Raw genomic sequence first — 23,122 nt, forward strand, 5'->3', positions numbered from 1 at the left:
TGTCTGTTAATGATCAGAGAACTACCCAGAGTCTGTTATTAATGATCAGAGAACTAGTGGTCCCTTAAAGACGGTCTGTTAGAGAACTAGTGGTACCTTAAAGAATCCCATGCCTCCCTTGGCCAGACTCTCTCCAAAGTCTCTGGGTGGTCTGTTCATCTCCTCCCGTCTTTTTTGCTGGTACTCTTTATCCATGGTGATGGCAGCCAGTCCTTTACCCACTGACCCCGTAATACGGGACACCATGCCTGCAGCGCCACCTGGTGGGGAGGAGAGAAGGCGATTCAGATATACTCAGGCTGCTGAGGAGAGACTGACTCATAATGACGTCGGGAACGGCATCAAACACATGGAAACCATGGAAACCGTGTATTTGATCCCATTCCACTGATTCCCTCCAGTACCACGTAGCCATTACCACGAGCCCCGTCCTCCCCAATTAAAGTGCCACCAACCTCCTGTGGTAAGCACACAAGTAGTACGCACACACGCACGTACACACACACAACACACGTACACACACACAGCACGTACACACACACACAGCACACACACACACACACGCACGTACACACACACACACACACACACACACACACACACACGTACATCACAAAGCCTCACACACACACACACACACCAAAGTGTCAAGAGTCACCAGAGACTGCTGTTGAAGCTACCGATAACCATCAAAGCCCTCCAAGGAACGTCAAGAGTCACTCCTCCATGGTCCCTGAGGGACGTCAAGAGGCTCCCTATAACACAACACCACCAAGGAATGTCAGGTCAACCGCTCCCTATAACACAACACCACCAAGGGACGTCAGGAGATATCCTCACGTCAGGAGTCACTACAGACCTAACCATCTAGATAACCTCACTACCACCTAACCATCTAGATAACCTCACTACACCACCATCTAGATAACCTCTCACCTCACTACAGACCTAACCATCTAGATAACCTCACTACAGACTAACCATCTAGATAACCTCACCACAGACCTAACCATCTAGATCACTACAGACCTAACCATCTAGATAACCTCACTACAGACCTAACAGTCTAGATAATCTCACTACAGACCTAACCATCTAGATAACCTCACTACAGACCTCACTACAGACCTAACCATCTAGATAACCTCACTACAGACCTAACCATCTAGATAACCTCACTACAGACCTAACCATCTAGATAACCTCACTACAGACCTAACCATCTAGATAACCTCACACAGACCCAACCAAGATAATGTCTACAGACCTAACAGTCTAGATAACCTCACTACAGACCCAACCATCTAGATAACCTACTACAGACCTAACAGTCTAGATAACCTCACTACAGACCCTAACCATCTAGATAACCTCACTACAGACCTAACCATCTAGATAACCTCACTACAGACCTAACCATCTAGATAACCTCACTACAGACCTAACCAGTCTAGATAACCTCACTACAGACCTAACCATCTAGATAACCTCACTACAGACCTAACCATCTAGATAACCTCACTACAGACCTAACCATCTAGATAACCTCACTACAGACCTAACCATCTAGATAACCTCACTACAGACCTAACCATCTAGATAACTCACTACAGACCTAACCATCTAGATAACCTCACTACAGACCTAACCATCTAGATAACCTCACTACAGACCTAACCATCTAGATAACCTCACTACAGACCTAACCATCTAGATAACCTCACAACAGACCTAACAGTCTTCTAGACCTCACAACAGACCCTAACCATCTAGATAACCTCACTACAGACCTAACCATCTAGATAACCTCAGACCTAACAGTCTAGATAACCTCACTACAGGACCTAACCATCTAGATAACCTCACTACAGACCTAACCATCTAGATAACCTCACTACAGACCTAACCATCTAGATAACCTCACTACAGACCTAACCATCTAGATAACCTCACTACAGACCTAACAGTCTAGATAACCTCACTACAGACCCCACTACAGACCTAACCATCTAGATAACCTCACTACAGACCTCACTACAGACCTCACTACAGACCTAACAGTCTAGATAACCTCACTACAGACCCCACTACCGACCTAACCTCACTACAGACCTAACAGTCTAGATAACCTCACTACAGACCCCACTACAGACCTAACCATCTAGATAACCTCACTACAGACCTCACTACAGACCAACCTAGATAACCTCACTACAGACCTCACCATCTAGATAACCTCACTACAGACCCAACCATCTAGATAACCTCACTACAGACCTAACCATCTAGATAACCTCACTACAGACCTAACCATCTAGATAACCTCACTACAGACCTAACCATCTAGATAACCTCACTACAGACCTAACCATCTAGATAACCTCACTACAGACCTAACCATCTAGATAACCTCACTACAGACCTAACCATCTAGATAACCTCACTACAGACCTAACCATCTAGATAACCTCACTACAGACCTAACCATCTAGATAACCTCACTACAGACCTCACTACAGACCTAACCATCTAGATAACCTCACTACAGACCTAACCATCTAGATAACCTCACTACAGACCTCACTACAGACCTAACCATCTAGATAACCTCACTACAGACCTAACCACCTCTAGATAACCTCACTACAGACCTAACCATCTAGATAACCTCACAACAGACCTAACCATCTAGATAACCTCACCTAACCATCTAGACCTAGACCATCTAGATAACCTCACTACAGACCTAACCATCTAGATAACCTCACTACAGACCTAACCATCTAGATAACCTCACTACAGACCTAACCATCTAGATACAGACCTAACCATCTCACTACAGACCTAACCATCTAGATAACCTCACTACAGACCTAACCATCTAGATAACCTCACACTACAGACCTAACCATCTAGATAACCTCACTACAGACCTAACCATCTAGATAACCTCACTACAGACCCAACCATCTAGATAACCTCACTACAGACCTAACAGTCTAGATAACCTCACTACAGACCTAACCATCTAGATAACCTCACTACAGACCTAACCATCTAGATAACCTCACTACAGACCTAACCATCTAGATAACCTCACTACAGACCTCACTACAGACCTAACCATCTAGATAACCCCACTACAGACCTAACCATCTAGATAACCCCACTAGAGACCTAACCATCTAGATAACCTCACTACAGACCTCACTACAGACCTAACCATCTAGATAACCTCACTACAGACCTAACCATCTAGATAACCTCACTACAGACCCAACCATCTAGATAACCTCACTACAGACCTAACCATCTAGATAACCTCACTACAGACCTAACCATCTAGATAACCTCACTACAGACCTAACAGTCTAGATAACCTCACTACAGACCTAACCATCACTACAGACCTAACCATCTAGATAACCTCACTACAGACCTAACCATCTAGATAACCTCACTAACAGTCTAGATAACCTCACTACAGACCTAACCATCTAGATAACCTCACTACAGACCTAACCATCTAGATAACCTCACTACAGACCTAACCATCTAGATAACCTCACTACAGACCTAACCATCTAGATAACCTCACTACAGACCTAACCATCTAGATAACCTCACTACAGACCTAACCATCTAGATAACCTCACTACAGACCTACCAGTCTAGATAATCTCACTACAGACCTAACCATCTAGATAACCTCACTACAGACCTAACCATCTAGATAACCTCACTACAGACCTAACCATCTAGATAACCTCACTACAGACCTAACCATCTAGATAACCTCACTACAGACCTAACCATCTAGATAACCTCACTACAGACCTAACCATCTAGATAACCTCACTACAGACCTAACCATCTAGATAACCTCACTACAGACCTAACCATCTAGATAACCTCACTACAGACCTAACCATCTAGATAACCTCACTACAGACCTAACCATCTAGATAACCTCACTACAGACCTAACCATCTAGATAACCTCACTACAGACCTAACCATCTAGATAACCCTAACCTAACCATCTAGATAACCTCACTACAGACCTAACCATCTAGATAACCTCACTACAGACCTAACCATCTAGATAACCTCACTACAGACCTAACCATCTAGATACCTCTAGATACACAGACCTAACCATCTAGATAACCTCACTACAGACCTAACCATCTAGATAACCTCACTACAGACCTAACCATCTAGATAACCTCACTACAGACCCAACCATCTAGATACAGACCTCATCTACAGACCTAACCATCTAGATAACCTCACCATCTAGACCTCCTACAGACCCATCTAGATAACCTCACTACAGACCTAACCATCTAGATAACCTCACTACAGACCTAACCATCTAGATAACCTCACTACAGACCTAACCATCTAGATAACCTCACTACAGACCTAACCATCTAGATAACCTCACTACAGACCCCACTACAGACCCAACCATCTAGATAACCTCACTACAGACCTAACCATCTAGATAACCTCACTACAGACCTAACCATCTAGATAACCTCACTACAGACCTAACCATCTAGATAACCTCACTACAGACCTAACCATCTAGATAACCTCACTACAGACCTAACCATCTAGATAACCTCACTACAGACCTAACCATCTAGATAACCTCACTACAGACCTAACAGTCTAGATAACCTCACTACAGACCTAACCATCTAGATAACCTCACTACAGACCTAACCATCTAGATAACCTCACTACAGACCTAACCATCTAGATAACCTCACTACAGACCTAACCATCTAGACCTAACCATCTAGATAACCCACTACAGACCTAACCATCTAGATAACCTCCTACAGACCTAACCATCTAGATAACCTCAGATAACCTACAGACCTAACCATCTAGATAACCTCACTACAGACCTAACCATCTAGATAACCTCACTACAGACCTAACCATCTAGATAACCTCACTACAGACCTAACCATCTAGATAACCTCACTACAGACCTAACCATCTAGATAACCTCACTACAGACCTAACCATCTAGATAACCTCACTACAGACCTAACCATCTAGATAACCTCACTACAGACCTAACCATCTAGATAGACCTCACTACAGACCTAACCATCTAGATAACCTCACTACAGACCTAACCATCTAGATAACCTCACTACAGACCTAACCATCTAGATAACCTCACTACAGACCTAACCATCTAGATAACCTCACTACAGACCTAACCATCTAGATAACCTCACTACAGACACTAACCTAACCATCTAGATAGACCTCACTACAGACCTAACCATCTAGATAACCTCACCATCTAGACCTAACCATCTAATAACACTACAGACCTAACCATCTAGATAACCTCACTACAGACCTAACCATCTAGATAACCTCACTACAGACCTAACCATCTAGATAACCTCACTACAGACCTAACCATCTAGATAACCTCACTACAGACCTAACCATCAGACCTAACCATCTAGATAACCTCACTACAGACCCAACCATCTAGATAACCTCACTACAGACCTAACCATCTAGATAACCTCACTACAGACCTAACCATCTAGATAACCTCACTACAGACCATCACTACAGACCTAACCATCTAGATAACCTCACTACAGACCTCACTACAGACCTAACCATCTAGATAACCTCACTACAGACCTAACCATCTAGATAACCTCACTACAGACCTCACTACAGACTTCACTACAGACCTAACCATCTAGATAACCTCACTACAGACCCAACCATCTAGATAACCTCACTACAGACCTCACTACAGACCTAACCATCTAGATAACCCCACTACAGACCTAACCATCTAGATAACCCCACTACAGACCTAACCATCTAGATAACCTCACTACAGACCTCACTACAGACCTAACCATCTAGATAACCTCACTACAGACCTAACCATCTAGATAACCTCACTACAGACCCAACCATCTAGATAACCTCACTACAGACCTAACCATCATAACCTCACTACTAGATAACCTCACTACAGACCTAACCATCTAGATAACCTCACTACAGACCTAACCATCTAGATAACCTCACTACAGACCTAACAGACCTAACCATCTAGATAACCTCACTACAGACCTAACCATCTAGATAACCTCACTACAGACCTAACAGTCTAGATAACCTCACTACAGACCTAACATCTAGATAACCTCACTACAGACCTCACTATCTAGATAACCTCACTACAGACCTAACATCTAGATAACCTGACAGACCTCATCTAGATAACCTCACTACAGACCAGTCACTAGGAGAACAGCTGGAGGATGTTGACAGTCACTAATGTCAGGAAGTGGTCCTAGGAGAACAGCTGGAGGGTGGTGACAGTCACTCTAATGTCAGGAAGTGGTCCTAGGAGAACAGCTGGAGGGTGGTGACAGTCACTCTAATGTCAGGAAGTGGTCCTAGGAGAACAGCTGGAGGGTGGTGACAGTCACTCTAATGTCAGGAAGTGGTCCTAGGAGAACAGCTGGAGGGTGGTGACAGTCACTCTAATGTCAGGAAGTGGTCCTAGGAGAACAGCTGGAGGTGGTGACAGTCACTCTAATGTCAGGAAGTGGTCCTAGGAGAACAGCTGGAGGGTGGTGACACTAGGAGAACAGCTGGAGGGTGGTGACAGTCACTCTAATGTCAGGAAGTGGTCCTAGGAGAACAGCTGGAGGGTGGTGACAGTCACTCTAATGTCAGGAAGTGGTCCTAGGAGAACAGCTGGAGGATGGTGACAGTCACTCTAATGTCAGGAAGTGGTCCTAGGAGAACAGCTGGAGGTGTTGACAGTCACTCTAACGTCAGGAAGTGGTCCTAGGAGAACAGCTGGAGGGTGGTGACAGTCACTCTAATGTCAGGAAGTGGTCCTAGGAGAACAGCTGGAGGGTGGTGACAGTCACTCTAATGTCAGGAAGTGGTCCTAGGAGAACAGCTGGAGGGTGGTGACAGTCACTCTAATGTCAGGAAGTGGTCCTGGGAGAACAGCTGGAGGGTGGTGACAGTCACTCTAATGTCAGGAAGCGGTCCTGGGAGAACAGCTGGAGGATGGTGACAGTCACTAATGTCAGGAAGTGGTCCTAGGAGAACAGCTGGAGGATGTTGACAGTCACTCTAATGTCAGGAAGCGGTCCTGGGAGAACAGCTGGAGGGTGGTGACAGTCACTCTAATGTCAGGAAGTCCTAGGAGCTGGTGGAAATAGGACAGCTGGAGGGTGGTGACAGTCACTCTAATGTCAGGAAGTGGTCCTAGGAGAACAGCTGGAGGGTGGTGACAGTCACTCTAACGTCAGGAAGTGGTCCTAGGAGAACAGCTGGAGGATGGTGACAGTCACTCTAACGTCAGGAAGTGGTCCTAGGAGAACAGCTGGAGGATGGTGACAGTCACCTGGAAGGGCTCGTAGAAGAAGGCCTCCACTCCTTCAGACAGGCCTCTGATCAGGCCGAACGGGTTCCCCAGGACATCCAGGCCCAGCACCAACACATACATCTGTTTCAGGAACTGTGGAGGACAGAGAGAGGAACACAGTGGACAGGGGAGTCTTTTACTATGGAAATAATAAGTGGCATAAAGCAGATGTTGAAGCCATGTTGTTCTCCTCCGTTATGTTAAACCACAGTGGTGTCCACACAGAACTGCCCGATAGAATAATATACTTGAGCCTATCTTAAAGCCTGTGAAGGAACCACGCGGACTCACCTGCTCACTGTAATGTCTAACCACAGCCCACATCAGCTTCTCTGTCCTGTAGAACTGGTAGTTCACCTCATAGTAGGCAAGTCTGGAAGGAGGCAGAGAGAGAGAGACAGAGACAGAGAGAGAGAGACAGAGAGAGAGAGACAGAGAGAGAGACAGAGAGAGAGACAGAGAGAGACAGAGAGAGAGACAGAGAGAGAGAGACAGAGAGAGAGACAGAGAGAGAGACAGAGAGAGACAGAGAGAGAGAGACAGAGAGAGAGAGAGAGAGAGAGAGACAGAGAGAGATAGACAGAGAGAGACAGAGAGAGAGAGACAGAGAGAGAGAGAGAGAGAGACAGAGAGAGAGAGAGAGAGAGACAGAGAGAGAGAGACAGAGAGAGAGACAGACAGAGAGACACAGACAGAGAGAGAGACAGAGAGAGAGAGAGAGAGAGAGAGAGAGAGAGAGAGAGAGAGAGAGAGAGAGAGAGAGAGAGAGAATCATCACTAGCCTGGTCCCAGATCTGTTTGTGCCGTCTATCTACGGTCATCGTCACGGTCAGACCCACTCACTTGAAGATGAGGTCATCTACGTCGGTCAGTGTCGCTCCAAGACTCTTCAACAGAAGGTTGACTGACTGGATGGCCATCATCTCCTGTTGACCAGACTCGTCTCCACTAGAGCCCAGAGACAGACTGAGGTGTAGCTACAACAGAAGAATATAACATTATATTTTAATATGTGTTCATATGGGAGCCCCCTGGGGGTCGTGGCCCCTAAGGGTAGTGGTCCCTGGGGGTCGTGGCCCCTGAGCATAGTGGCCCCTGGGGTCGTAGCCCCTGGGGTCGTGGCCCCTGGGGGTCGAGACCCCTGAGCATAGTGGCCCCTGGGGTCGTGGCACCTGAGCATAGTGGCCCCTGGGGGTCGTAGCCCCTAAGGGTAGTGGTCCCTGGAGGTCGTGGCCCCTGGGGGGGTCGTGGCCCCTGAGCATAGTGGCCCCTGAGCATAGTGGCCCCTGAGCATAGTGGCCCCTGGGGTCGTGGCCCCTGAGGGTCGTGGCCCCTGGGGGTTGAGACCCCTGAGCGTAGTGGCCCCTGGGGTAAAAAGGAGGGAGAGAGAGAATGAGGAAGGGATGAGAGGGAGAAAGGAGGGAGAGAGAGAATGAGGAAGGGATGAGAGGGAGAAAGGAGGGAGAGAGAGAATGAGAGATTCCTACTTTGATGGGGAGATGTGGAAGTATTCAAAGAAGCTGAGGCCTGAGTTGTCGGTCATGGACGCCTCCATCAATTCAGCCTGTAACATCGCCAAGTCCTTCTCTATCAGCTTGGTCTGGAGAGGGAGAGGGGGGAGGGAGGGAGAGGGGAGAGGGGAGAGGGAGAAGAGAGGGAGAGAGGAGAGGAGAGGAGAGAGGAGGAGAGGAGAGGGAGAAGGGAGAGGGAGAGGGAAGAGGAGGGAGAGGGAGAGGAGAGGAGAGGGAGAGAGGAGAGAGGGGAGAGAAAAGGGAGAGGAGAGGAGAGGAGAGGAGAGGAGAGGAGAGGAGAGGAGAGGAGAGGAGAGGGAGAGGGAGAGGGAGAGGAGAGGAGAGGAAGATTGAGTCATTTGAGATCATGGACGAAAGACAAATACAAGCACATGTTGAATTAAAGTGGTTTGTCGGTGTGTGTTTCAGTAACAGGGGTGACCAGGGTCTGGATGGCTCCCAGTAACAGGGGTGACCAGGGTCTGGATGGCTCCTAGTAACAGGGGTGACCAGGGTCTGGATGGCTCCTAGTAACAGGGGTGACCAGGGTCTGGATGGCTCCCAGTAACAGGGGTGACCAGGGTCTGGATGGCTCCTAGTAACAGGGGTGACCAGGGTCTGGATGGCTCCTAGTAACAGGGGTGACCAGGGTCTGGATGGCTCCCAGTAACAGGGGTGACCAGGGTCTGGATGGCTCCTAGTAACAGGGGTGACCAGGGTCTGGATGGCTCCTAGTAACAGGGGTGACCAGGGTCTGGATGGCTCCTAGTAACAGGGGTGACCAGGGTCTGGATGGCTCCCAGTAACAGGGGTGACCAGGGTCTGGATGGCTCCTAGTAACAGGGGTGACCAGGGTCTGGATGGCTCCTAGTAACAGGGGTGACCAGGGTCTGGATGGCTCCTAGTAACAGGGGTGACCAGGGTCTGGATGGCTCCCAGTAACAGGGGTGACCAGGGTCTGGATGGCTCCCAGTAACAGGGGTGACCAGGGTCTGGATGGCTCCTAGTAACAGGGGTGACCAGGGTCTGGATGGCTCCCAGTAACAGGGGTGACCAGGGTCTGGATGGCTCCTAGTAACAGGGGTGACCAGGGTCTGGATGGCTCCTAGTAACAGGGGTGACCAGGGTCTGGATGGCTCCCAGTAACAGGGGTGACCAGGGTCTGGGTGGCTCCCAGTAACAGGGGTGACCAGGGTCTGGATGGCTCCTAGGAAGGGGTGACCCAGGGGTGACCAGGGTCTGGATGGACCTCCCAGCATCTAGGGGTGACCAGGGTCTGGATGGCTCCCAGTTGACCAGGGTCTGGAGTAACAGGGGTGACCAGGGTCTGGTGGCTTAAATGGCTCCTAGTAACAGGGGTGACCAGGGTCTGGATTAACAGGGTGACCAGGGTCTGGATTCCAGTCTGGGTGTCTTTCTTCAGGGGTGACCCATGGCTCCCAGTAACAGGGGTGACCAGGGTCTGGATGGTATGTCCATGTTTACACTACAGTCCATTCTAGGGGTGACCAGGGGTCTGGATGGCTCCCCAACAGGGTGACCAGGGGCTGTATTCCCCATGTTTACACCAGTCCATTGGATGGCTCCCAGCAATGACCAGGGCAGTATTCCCCTTATGACTTTTACAGGGGTGACTACAGTCCATTCTTCTAGTACCAGGGGTGACCAGTATTCCCCATGTTTACACTACAGTCCATTCTTCTAGCACCAGGGGCTGTATTCCCCATGTTTACACTACAGTCCATTCTTCTGGATGGCTAGTAACAGGTGACCAGGGGGCAGTGGTCCATGTTTACACTACAGTCCATTATTCTACCAACAGGGGGCAGTATTCCCATGTTTACACTACAGTCCATTCTTGACCCAGGGGGGTAATTCCCCTGTATGGCTCAGTATTCCCATGTTTACACTGACCAGGGTCCATTCTCTACCAACAGGCAGTAATTCCCCAGTTTACACTTCTACCAGGGGGCAGTATTCCCATGTTTAACAGTCCATTCTGGATGGCACCAGGGGCAGTATTCCCCATGTTTACACTACAGGGGTCCACCTCTGGATGGCTCCTAAACCCCAGAGCAGAGTACTGGCACCTCTTATAGAATATTATCTCTGAAATATCATGAGTACCAGCCCCATTTATGATGAGTACCAGTCCCCTTTAATCAGGAGTACCAGCCCTCATTTTATCATGAGTACCAACCCCATCTTATCATGAGTACCAGCCCCCTTTTTATCAGAGTACTAATCTCCTTTATCATGAGTACCAGTCCCCATCTTATCATGGGTACCAGTCTGGATGGCTTATCATGAGTACCAGTCCCCATTTATCATGAGTACCAGCCCCATTTATCAGGGTACTAATCTCCTTTATCATGAGTACCAGCCCCCATCTTATAACATGAGTACCAGTCCCCTTCTATCATGAGTACCAGCCCCATTTATCATGAGTACCAGCCCCCTTTTATCATGAGTACCAGCCCCATTTATCATGAGTACCAGTCCCCATGTCCCCTTCTATCATGAGTACCAGTCCCCTTTTATCCAGTATCAACCCCATTTTATCATGAGTACCAGCCCCATTTTATCATGAGTACCAGTCCCCCATTTTATCATGAGTACCAGCCCCCATGACCCCTGGATGGCTTATCATGAGTACCAGTCCCCTTTTATCATGAGTACCAGTCCCCTTTTATCATGAGTACCAGTCCCCATTTTATCATGAGTACCATTATTCCCCATTTTATCATGAGTACCAGCCCCCTTTTATCATGAGTACCAGTCCCCATTTTATCATGAGTACCAGTCCCCATTTTATCATGAGTACCAGCCCCTTTTATCATGAGTACCAGCCCCTTTTATCATGAGTACCAGTCCCCTTTTATCATACCAGTCCCCATTCTTCATGAGTACCAGCCCCCTTTTCTGTCCACTTCAACCATCACCTCATTGTCCCTGGCCGTGTATTCCCATGTCCCTGGCCATTCCAGTGTCCCTATGTCCATGTCCCTGTCTACCAGTCCATTCCCTGTCAGGGTGTCCCTGGCCGTGTCCCTGGTTGTCCATGTCCCTGTCCGTGTCCCTGTCCGTGTCCCTGGCCCTGTCTGTGTCCCTGTGTGTCCGTGTCCCCCTGTCCCTGGCCCTGTCCGTGTCCCTGTCCGTGTCCCTGGCCGTGTCCCTGTCTGTGTCCCTGTCCCTGTCCGTGTCCCTGTCCGTGTCCCATGGCCCTGTCCGTGTCCCTGGCCCATGTCCCCTGGCCAGTGTCCCTGGCCCTGTCCGTGTCCCTGTTTCCCTGGCCCTGTCCGTGTCCCTGGCCCTGTCCGTGTCCCTGGTCCGTGTCCCTGGCCGTGTCCCTGGCCGTGTCCCTGTCCGTGTCCCATGTCCCTGTCCGTGTCCCTGTCCGTGTCCCTGTCCGTGTCCCTGGCCTGTCTGTGTCCCTGTCCGTGTCCCTGGCCCTGTTGTCCCTGGCCGTGTCCCTGGCCCTGTCCGTGTCCCTGGCCGTGTCCCTCCGTGTCCCTGTCCGTGTCCCTGGCCCTGTCCGTGTCCCTGTCCGTGTCCCCTGTCCCTGTCCGTGTCCCTGTCCGTGGCCCTGTCCGTGTCCCTGTCCGTGTCCCTGGCCCTGTCCGTGTCCCTGTCCGTGTCCCTGTCCGTGTCCCTGTCCGTGTCCCTGTCCCTGTCCGTGTCCCTGTCCGTGTCCCTGTCCCGTGTCCCTGTCCGTGTCCCTGTCCGTGTCCCTGGCCGTGTCCCTGTCCGTGTCCCTGGCCGTGTCCCCCTGTCCGTGTCCCTGTCCGTGTCCCTTCCGTGTCCCTGTCCCTATCCGTGTCCCTGTCCGTGTCCCTGGCCTGTCCCATTTTGTCCGTGTCCCTGTCCGTGTCCCTGTCCGTGTCCCTGTCCGTGTCTGTGTCCCTGGCCGTGTCCCTGCCCCGTGTCCCTGTCCGTGTCCCTGGCCCTGTCCGTGTACCTGTCCATTTCCCTGTCCCTGTCCGTGTCCTGGCCGTGTCCCTGGCCCTGTCCGTGTCCCTGTCCCTGTCCGTGTCCCTGGCCGTGTCCCTGTCCGTGTCCCTGTCCGTGGCCCTGTCCGTGTCCCCCGTGTCCGTGTCCTGTCCGTGTCCGTGTCCCTGTCCGTGTCCCTGCCGTGTCCCTGTCCGTGTCCCTGTCCGTGTCCCTGTCCGTGTCCCTGGCCTGTCCGTGTCCCTGGCCGTGTCCCCTGTCCGTGTCCCTGGCCGTGTCCCTGTCCGTGTCCCTGGCCCTGTCCGTGGCCCTGTCCGTGTCCCTGGCCGTGTCCCTGTCCGTGTCCCTGTCCCTGTCCGTGTCCCTGGCCCTGTCCGTGTCCCTGGCCGTGTCCCTGTCCGTGTCCCTGGCCCTGTCCGTGTCCCTGTCCCTGTCCGTGTCCCTGTCCGTGTCCCTGTCCCTGTCCGTGTCCCTGTCCGTGTCCCTGGCCCTGTCCGTGTCCCTGTCCGTGTCCCTGGCCGTGTCCCTGTCCGTGTCCCTGTCCGTGTCCCTGGCCCTGTCCGTGTCCCTGTCCGTGTCCCTGGCCGTGTCCCTGTCCCTGTCCGTGTCCCTGTCCGTGTCCTGGCCGTGTCCCTGTCCCTGTCCCTGTCCGTGTCCCTGTCCCTGTCCGTGTCCCTGTCCGTGTCCCTCCGTGTCCCTGTCCGTGTCCCTGTCCGTGTCCCTGTCCCTGTCCCTGTCCGTGTCCCTGGCCGTGTCCCTGTCCCTGTCCGTGTCCCTGTCCGTGTCCCTGTCCCTGTCCGGTCCCTGTCCGTGTCCCTGTCCCTGTCCCTGTCCTGTCCCTGTCCGTGTCCCTGTCCGTGTCCCTGTCCGTGTCCCTGGCCGTGTCCCTGTCCGTGTCCCTGGCCGTGTCCCTGTCCGTGTCCCTGGCCGTGTCCGTGTCCCTGTCCGTGTCCCTGTCCGTGTCCCTGGCCGTGTCCCTGTCCGTGTCCCTGGCCCTGTCCGTGTCCCTGGCCGTGTCCCTGTCCCTGTCCGTGTCCCTGTCCGTGTCCCTGGCCTGTCCTGTCCCTGTCCCTGTCCGTGTCCCTGTCCGTGTCCCTGTCCGTGTCCCTGGCCCTGTCCGTGTCCCTGTCCCTGTCCGTGTCCCTGTCCGTGTCCCTGGCCGTGTCCCTGGCCGTGTCCCTGTCCGTGTCCCCCTGTCCCCTGTGTCCGTGTCCCTGTCCGTGTCCCTGTCCGTGTCCCTGTCCGTGTCCCTGTCCCTGGCCCTGTCCGTGTCCCTGTCCGTGTCCCTGGCCGTGTCCCTGTCCGTGTCCCTGTCCGTGTCCCTGGCCGTGTCCCTGTCCGTGTCCCTGTCCGTGTCCCTGTCCGTGTCCCTGTCCGTGTCCCTGGCCGTGTCCCTGTCCGTGTCCCTGGCCGTGTCCCTGGCCGTGTCCCTGGCCGTGTCCCTGTCCGTGTCCCTGTCCGTGTCCCTGTGCCGTGTCCCTGTCCGTGTCCCTGTCCGTGTCCCTGTCCGTGTCCCTGGCCGTGTCCCTGTCCCTGTCCGTGTCCCTGGCCGTGTCCCTGTCCCTGTCCGTGTCCCTGGCCGTGTCCCTGGCCCTGTCCCTGTCCGTGTCCGTTTCCCTGGCCCTGTCTGTGTCTAGGTCAGTTACCTTCTGTTTGTCCACATGCGATTCGGCAGCTGGGGTGAACAGGGCCAAGATGGCTCCCAGGAATCCCTGGTCAATCTTCACAGCCATCTCCTGGACCAGAACCATGAAGTACCTTTAACACAGATCACAGTATGACTACTGGGTCAGAGAGACTGGTGAAGGACTCACCCTGAACTAAAACACAGATCACAGTATGACTACTGGGTCAGAGAGACTGGTGAAGGGGACTCACCCTGAACTAAAACACAGATCACAGTATGACTACTGGGTCAGAGAGACTGGTGAAGGGGACTCACCCTGAACTAAAACACAGATCACAGTATGACTACTGGGTCAGAGAGACTGGTGAAGGGGACTCACCCTGAACTAAAACACAGATCAGAAGTATGACTACTGGGTCAGAGAGACAGAGGTGTGTCACCCTGAACTAAAACACAGATCAAGTATGACTACTGGGTCAGAGAGTGGTGAAGGGACTCACCCTGAACTAAAACACAGATCACAGTATGACTACTGGGTCAGAGATGCTGGACACCATGAAGTGGGACTTTGGTTCTAAAACACCCAGATCAGAAGTATGACTACTCAGAGAGAGCATTACAGAAATCACCTGAACTAAAACACAGGTGTTCACAGTATGTGTGTACCTGAGTCCAGGGAGAGACTGCAGAAGGACTCACCGTCAAGGGTTAAATATCACCACAGAACCTAAAACACAGATCACACCGTCAAGGCTTTACTGGACCAATTAGAGAAGAGCATTAGAGACTATCAACAGATCACAGTCCCGTGAAGGGTTAAATACAGCACAGTATACAGTCACTGGTTGTCACCTGAAAGGGTTAAATATCACCCAGATACACACCGTCAAGGGTTCCACAGATCACCGTCAAGGGTTAACTATCACCACAGATACACACCGTCAAGGGTTAAATATCACCACAGATACACCTCAAGGGTTAAATATCACCACAGATACACACCAGTCAAGCTGGTTAAATATCACCCAGATACACACAGTCAAGGGTTAAATATCACCACAGATACACACCGTCAAGGGTTAAATATCACCACAGATACACACCGTCAAGGGTTAAATATCACCACAGATACACACCGTCAAGGGTTAAATATCACCACACACCTCAAGGGTTAAATATCACCACAGATCACCACTACTGGGTCAGAGACAAGGGTTAAATATCACCACAGATACACACCGTCAAGGGTTAAATATCACCACAGATACACACCGTCAAGGGTTAAATCACCACAGATACTGAACTAAAGGGTTAAATATCACAGATACACACCGTCAAGGGTTAAATATCACCACAGATGAACTAAAAACACAGATCAAGGGTTAAATATCACCACAGATACACTAAACCGTCAAGGGTTAAATATCACCACAGATACACCGTTAAATAAACAAGGGTTAAATATCACCACAGATACAATACAGATACACCGTCAAGACAAGGGTTAAATATCACCACAAACAGTCAAGACAAGGGTTAAATATCACCACAGATACACCGTCAAGACAAGGGTTACAAAATCACCACAGATACACTAAACAAGGGTTTAATATCAACAGATGTACCCTAAACAGGGTGTATCACCACAGATAACAGTAAAGACAAGGGAAGGGTATAAATATCACCACAGAACACCGTCAAGGGTTGGTTATCACCTGGTGATGATACACGTCCATCAAGAAAGGGTTAAATATCACCACAGGAAGACAAGAGTTTAATATCACCAATTAGAGTCAAGAGCATTAGATAACACACACACACAGCCATGTTCACCGGGGAGGCAGATACCAAGACAAGGGTTTCCATCACCACAGATGGACTTTGGATCAGGAACAGGGTTTAATATCACCACAGATACAGCTCCAGACAAGCTGGTTTAATATCACCACAGATACACCGTCAAGACAAGGGTTAAATATCACCACAGATACACACCGTCAAGGGTTAAATATCACCACAGATACACCGTCAAGGGTTAAATATCACCACAGATACACCGTCAAGGGTTAAATATCACCACAGATACACACCGTCAAGGGTTTAATATCACCACAGATACACACCATCAAGGGTTAAATATCACCACAGATACACCGTCAAGGGTTAAATATCACCACAGATACACACCGTCAAGGGTTAAATATCACCACAGATACACACCGTCAAGGGTTAAATATCACCACAGATACACCGTCAAGGGTTAAATATCACCACAGATACACCATCAAGGGTTTAATATCACCACAGATACACCGTCAAGACAAGGGTTTAATATCACCACAGATACACCGTCAAGACAAGGGTTTAATATCACCACAGATACACCGTCAAGACAAGGGTTTAATATCACCACAGATACACCGTCAAGACAAGGGTTTAATATCACCACAGATACACCGTCAAGACAAGGGTTTAATATCACCACAGATACACCGTAAAGACAAGGGTTTAATATCACCACAGATACACCGTAAAGACAAGGGTTTAATATCACCACAGATACACCGTAAAGACAAGGGTTTAATATCACCACAGATACACCGTCAAGACAAGGGTTAAATATCACCACAGATACACCGTCAAGGGTTAAATATCACCACAGATACACCACCAAGACAAGGGTTTAATATCACCACAGATACACCGTAAAGACAAGGGTTTAATATCACCACAGATACACCGTCAAGACAAGGGTTTAATATCACCACAGATACACCGTCAAGACAAGGGTTTAATATCACCACAGATACACCGTCAAGACAAGGGTTTAATATCACCACAGATACACCGTCAAGACAAGGGTTTAATATCACCACAGAGGGTCAAGACAAGGGTTTAATATCACCACAGATACACACCGTCAAGACAAGGGTTTAATATCACCACAGATAGGGTTTAGTGACAAGGGTTTAATATCACCACAGATTCAAGACAAGGGTTTAATATCACCACAGATACACCGTCAAGACAGGGGTTAATATCACCACAGATACACCGTCAAGACAAGGGTTTAATATCACCACAGATACACACCAAGTCAAGGGTTTAATATCACCACAGATACACACCAAGACAAGGGTTAATATCACCACAGATAGGGGTTACACCGTAAAGACAAGGGTTTAATATCACCACAGACACACCGTCAAGACAAGGGTTTAATATCACCACAGATGTCAAGACAAGGGTTTAATATCACCACAGATACACCGTCAAGACAAGGGTTTAATATCACCACAGATTACACCGTCAGGGGTTAATATGTCACCATCAAGGGTTTAATATCACCACAGACACACCGTCAAGACAAGGGTTTAATATCACCACAGATACACCGTCAAGACAAGGGTGTAGGGGTTATCACCACAGTACACCGTGTAGGGTTTAAGGGTCACCACAGATACAGGGGTTAGGGTGTAGGGTTTAATATCACCACAGGTTAGGGGTTCAAGACAAGGGTTTAATATCACCACAGATAGTGTGTAGGGACAAGGGGTTAATATCAGGGATAGGGGTTAGGGTGTAGGGTTTAGTGTGTAGGGTTTAGGGGTTACCACAGATAGGGGTTAGGGTGTAGGGGTTAATATCACCACAGATAGGGGGTTAGGGTGTAGGGTTTAGGGTATCAGGGGTTACAGATAGGGTGTAGGGTTTAGTGTGTAGGGGTTAGGGTTTAATATCACCAGGGGTTAGGGTGTAGGGGTTAGGGGTTAGGGTGTAGTATCACCACAGATGTAGGGGTTAGGGTGTAGGGGTCACCACAGGGGTTAGGGGGTGTAGGGGTTAGGACAAGGGGTTAATATCAGGGGTTAGTGTGTAGGGGTTAGTCAAGGGGTTAGGGTTTAATAGGGTCACCAGGGGTTAGTGTGTAGGGGTTAGTGTGTAGGGGTTAGTGTGTAGGGGTTAGTGTGTAGGGTGTAGGGGTTAGGGTGTAGGGGTTTAATGTCAGGGGTTACAGTGTAGGGGTTAGTGTGTAGGGGTTTAATAGGGTCACCACAGGTGTAGGGGTTAGGGTGTAGGGGTTAGGATGTAGGGGTTAGATGTAGGGGTTAGTGTGTAGGGGTTTTAATAGTGTGTAGGGGTTAGGGTGTAGGGGTTAGGGTGTAGGGTTTAGTGTGTAGGGGTTAGGGGGGTGTAGGGGTTAGGGTGTAGGGGTTAGGGTGTAGGGGTTAGGGTGTAGGGGTTAGGGGTTAGGGGTTAAATATGTAGGGGTTAGGGTGTAGGGGTTAGGGTGTAGGGGTTAGGGTGTAGGGGGTAGTGTTTAGGGGTAGGGGTTAGTGTGTAGGGGTTAGTGTGTAGGGTGTAGGGGTAGGGGTTAGTGTGTAGGGGTTAGTGTGTAGGTGTAGGGGTTAGGGTGTAGGGTGTTACCTGTAGCCAGTGTAGCTGGGCCCGGAGACTTCTCTGATGAGGCGACTGTTTGAACTCCACCTGAATCCCAGACAGGAAGTTCCTCCTGATAGTACTGGAAAAGGGCTGACGCATCACCATGGGAACCTTCCCAAAGTTCACCTGCATGGGTAAAGGAGGTAAATATTCACATCCGTGTCCGTGTCCCCCCTACCCCGTGTCCGTTTCCTCCCTCTAGGTGGATGCTGCAGTGTACCCAAGAGCCTCTCGGTGGATGCTGCAGTACCCAAGAGCCTCTGGGTGAATGCTGCAGTGTACCCAAGAGCCTCTAGGTGGATGCTGCAGTGTACCCAAGAGCCTCTGGGTGAATGCTGCAGTGTACCCAAGAGCCTCTGGGTGAATGCTGCAGTGTACCCAAGAGCCTCTGGGTGAATGCTGCAGTGTACCCAAGAGCCTCTCGGTGGATGCTGCAGTGTACCCAAGAGCCTCTGGGTGAATGCTGCAGTGTACCCAAGAGCCTCTGGGTGGATGCTGCAGTGTACCCAAGAGCCTCTGGGTGGATGCTGCAGTGTACCCAAGAGCCTCTGGGTGAATGCTGCAGTGTACCCAAGAGCCTCTGGGTGGATGCTGCAGTGTACCCAAGAGCCTCTGGGTGAATGCTGCAGTGTACCCAAGAGCCTCTGGGTGAATGCTGCAGTGTACCCAAGAGCCTCTGGGTGGATGCTGCAGTGTACCCAAGAGCCTCTGGGTGAATGCTGCAGTACCCAAGAGCCTCTAGGTGGATGCTGCAGTGTACCCAAGAGCCTCTAGGTGGATGCTGCAGTACCCAAGAGCCTCTCGGTGGATGCTGCAGTGTGCCCAAGAGCCTCTAGGTGGATGCTGCAGTCTACCCAAGAGCCTCTGGGCGGATGCTGCAGTGTACCCAAGAGCCTCTGGGTGGATGCTGCACTGTACCCAAGAGCCTCTCGGTGGATGCTGCAGTCTACCCAAGAGCCTCTAGGTGGATGCTGCAGTGTACCCAAGAGCCTCTGGGCGGATGCTGCAGTCTACCCAAGAGCCTCTGGGCGGATGATGCAGTGTACCCAAGAGCCTCTAGGTTGATGCTGCAGTGTACCCAAGAGCCTCTCGGTGGATGCTGCAGTGTACCCAAGAGTCTCTTGGTGGATGCTGCAGTACCCAAGAGCCTCTAGGTGGATGCTGCAGTGTACCCAAGAGCCTCTGGGTGGATGCTGCAGTGTACCCAAGAGTATCTAGGTGGATGCTGCAGTCTACCCAAGAGCCTCTGGGTGGATGCTGCAGTGTACCCAAGAGCCTCTGGGTGAATGCTGCAGTACCCAAGAGCCTCTAGGTGGATGCTGCAGTCTACCCAAGAGCCTCTCGGTGGATGCTGCAGTGTACCCAAGAGCCTCTAGGTGGATGCTGCAGTACCCAAGAGCCTCTAGGTGGATGCTGCAGTGTACCCAAGAGCCTCTGGGTGGATGCTGCAGTGTACCCAAGAGCCTCTTGGTGGATGCTGCAGTGTACCCAAGAGCCTCTAGGTGGATGCTGCAGTACCCAAGAGCCTCTAGGTGGATGCTGCAGTGTACCCAAGAGCCTCTTGGTGGATGCTGCAGTGAACCCAAGAGCCTCCCGGTGGATGCTGCAGTACCCAAGAGCCTCTTGGTGGATGCTGCAGTCTACCCAAGAGCCTCTAGGTGGATGCTGCAGTACCCAAGAGCCTCCCGGTGGATGCTGCAGTACCCAAGAGCCTCCCGGTGGATGCTGCAGTACCCAAGAGCCTCTAGGTGGATGCTGCAGTACCCAAGAGCCTCTAGGTGGATGCTGCAGTGTACCCAAGAGCCTCTGGGTGGATGCTGCAGTGTACCCAAGAGCCTCCCGGTGGATGCTGCAGTACCCAAGAGCCTCTAGGTGGATGCTGCAGTACCCAAGAGCCTCTAGGTGGATGCTGCAGTGTACCCAAGAGCCTCTAGGTGGATGCTGCAGTGTACCCAAGAGCCTCTTGGTGGATGCTGCAGTGTACCCAAGAGCCTCTGGGTGGATGCTGCAGTGTACCCAAGAGCCTCCCGGTGGATGCTGCAGTCTACCCAAGAGTCTCTCTGTGGATGCTGCAGTCTACCCAAGAGCCTCTGGGTGAATGCTGCAGTCTACCCAAGAGTCTCTCGGTGGATGCTGCAGTCTACCCAAGAGCCTCTCGGTGGATGCTGCAGTGTACCCAAGAGTCTCTCGGTGGATGCTGCAGTGTACCCAAGAGTGTCTAGGTGGATGCTGCAGTCTACCCAAGAGCCTCTCGGTGGATGCTGCAGTACCCAAGAGCCTCTAGGGGGATGCTGCAGTGTACCCAAGAGCCTCTGGGTGGAGCTGCAGTCTACCCAAGAGCCTCTGGGTGAATGCTGCAGTCTACCCAAGTGGCGTCGGGAGCAACTGCTTGCTCGCGCGTTACCCCTCCACGATGTCTCCCTGTCATGACTTTTGCGGCATCAGTACTGATACCAACATCAGCAGCAGCTACGTTTGGCAACATACAGGCCGTTAGTGGAATTCCCGCGAGAGAGTAGCGGTTAATGTGATTGGATGGTCATAATTTGACTAGGCTGTCAGTGAGAGTAACGGTTAATGTGATTGGATGGTCATAATTTGACTAGGCTGTCAGTTGGATGTGATTTCATAATTTGACTAGGCTGTCAGTGAGAGTAGCGGTTAATGTGATTGGATGTTCATAATTTGACTAGGCTGTCAGTGAGAGTAACGGTTAATGTGATTGGATGTTCATAATTTGACTAGGCTGTCAGTGAGAGTAACGGTTAATGTGATTGGATGGTCATAATTTGACTAGGCTGTCAGTGAGAGTAGCGGTTAATGTGATTGGATGTTCATAATTTGACTAGGCTGTCAGTGAGTAACGGTTAATGTGATTGGATGGTCATCATTTGACTAGGCTGTCAGTGAGTAGCGGTTAATGTGATTGGATGTTCATAATTTGACTAGGCTGTAAGTGAGAGTAACGGTTAATGTGATTGGATGGTCATAATTTGACTAGGCTGTCAGTGAGAGTAACGGTTAATGTGATTGGATGGTCATAATTTGACTAGGCTGTCAGTAACGGTTAATGTGATTGGATGGTCATAATTTGACTAGGCTGTCAGTGAGAGTAGCGGTTAATGTGATTGGATGGTCATAATTTGACTAGGCTGTCAGTGAGAGTAGCGGTTAATGTGATTGGATGGTCATAATTTGACTAGGCTGTCAGTGAGAGTAACGGTTAATGTGATTGGATGGTCATAATTTGACTAGGCTGTCAGTGAGTAACGGTTAATGTGATTGGATGGTCATAATTTGACTAGGCTGTCAGTGAGAGTAACGGTTAATGTGATTGGATGGTCATAATTTGACTAGGCTGTCAGTGAGAGTTGGTTAATGTGATTGGATGTTCATAATTTGACTAGGCTGTCAGTGAGTAACGGTTAATGTGATTGGATGGTCATAATTTGACTAGGCTGTCAGTGAGAGTAACGGTTAATGTGATTGGATGGTCATAATTTGACTAGGCTGTCAGTGAGAGTAACGGTTAATGTGATTGGATGGTCATAATTTGACTAGGCTGTCAGTGAGAGTCGGTTAATGTGATTGGATGGTCATAATTTGACTAGGCTGTCAGTGAGAGTAACGGTTAATGTGATTGGATGGTCATAATTTGACTAGGCTGTCAGTGAGAGTAACGGTTAATGTGATTGGATGTTCATAATTTGACTAGGCTGTCAGTGAGAGTAACGGTTAATGTGATTGGATGGTCATAATTTGACTAGGCTGTCAGTGAGAGTAACGGTTAATGTGATTGGATGGTCATAATTTGACTAGGCTGTAAGTGTATTCGACATTGTGTTATTATTTCGCTGAACACTAGATGGTTTAAATTTATTTTTGGTCGTGAAATTAGGCTCCTCGGGCAAGGAAAAAAACTTTACCCAAATGTATCGCCCCGTTAGAAAAAATACATGGACTGTTTAAATTATTATTATATATATATATATATTTAAACGTGAATCACATTTTTATTTGGCGTGCCACCAACGGAATACCCTGGGGTATACCTGCTCTATTCCCATAAAATAGATCAGATGGTTTGGGTTCTAGACATCTCTAATAAAATAGATCAGATGGTTTGGGTTCTAGACAT

At 50.0% G+C, this 23,122-nt stretch overlaps 1 protein-coding gene and 1 long non-coding RNA gene across 2 annotated transcripts in view; both read right to left on the reverse strand.

The window, feature by feature from the left end:
• Positions 1 to 1,679: 1,679 nt before the first annotated feature.
• On the reverse strand, positions 1,680 to 2,614 carry LOC127925181 (uncharacterized). The gene is made up of 3 exons (XR_008120029.1): positions 2,469 to 2,614; positions 1,932 to 1,977; positions 1,680 to 1,731 (listed from the first exon to the last, which is right to left on the reverse strand). It is a non-coding gene; the product is annotated as an uncharacterized LOC127925181 (long non-coding RNA).
• Positions 2,615 to 7,386: 4,772 nt separating this feature from the next.
• The window catches only part of LOC127925182 (intermembrane lipid transfer protein VPS13C-like), a gene marked incomplete at its 5' end in the record, with an annotated part of 99,530 nt that continues 83,794 nt past the window's right edge, over positions 7,387 to 23,122 (reverse strand). The window contains 6 exon segments of the mRNA XM_052510019.1: positions 7,387 to 7,548; positions 7,747 to 7,828; positions 8,299 to 8,434; positions 8,944 to 9,055; positions 14,561 to 14,672; positions 18,950 to 19,110. Coding sequence (XP_052365979.1) covers positions 7,402 to 7,548; positions 7,747 to 7,828; positions 8,299 to 8,434; positions 8,944 to 9,055; positions 14,561 to 14,672; positions 18,950 to 19,110 — 750 coding nt within the window.

Source organism: Oncorhynchus keta, unplaced genomic scaffold, assembly GCF_023373465.1.
Source record: "Oncorhynchus keta strain PuntledgeMale-10-30-2019 unplaced genomic scaffold, Oket_V2 Un_contig_5218_pilon_pilon, whole genome shotgun sequence".
Taxonomy (NCBI): domain Eukaryota; kingdom Metazoa; phylum Chordata; class Actinopteri; order Salmoniformes; family Salmonidae; genus Oncorhynchus; species Oncorhynchus keta.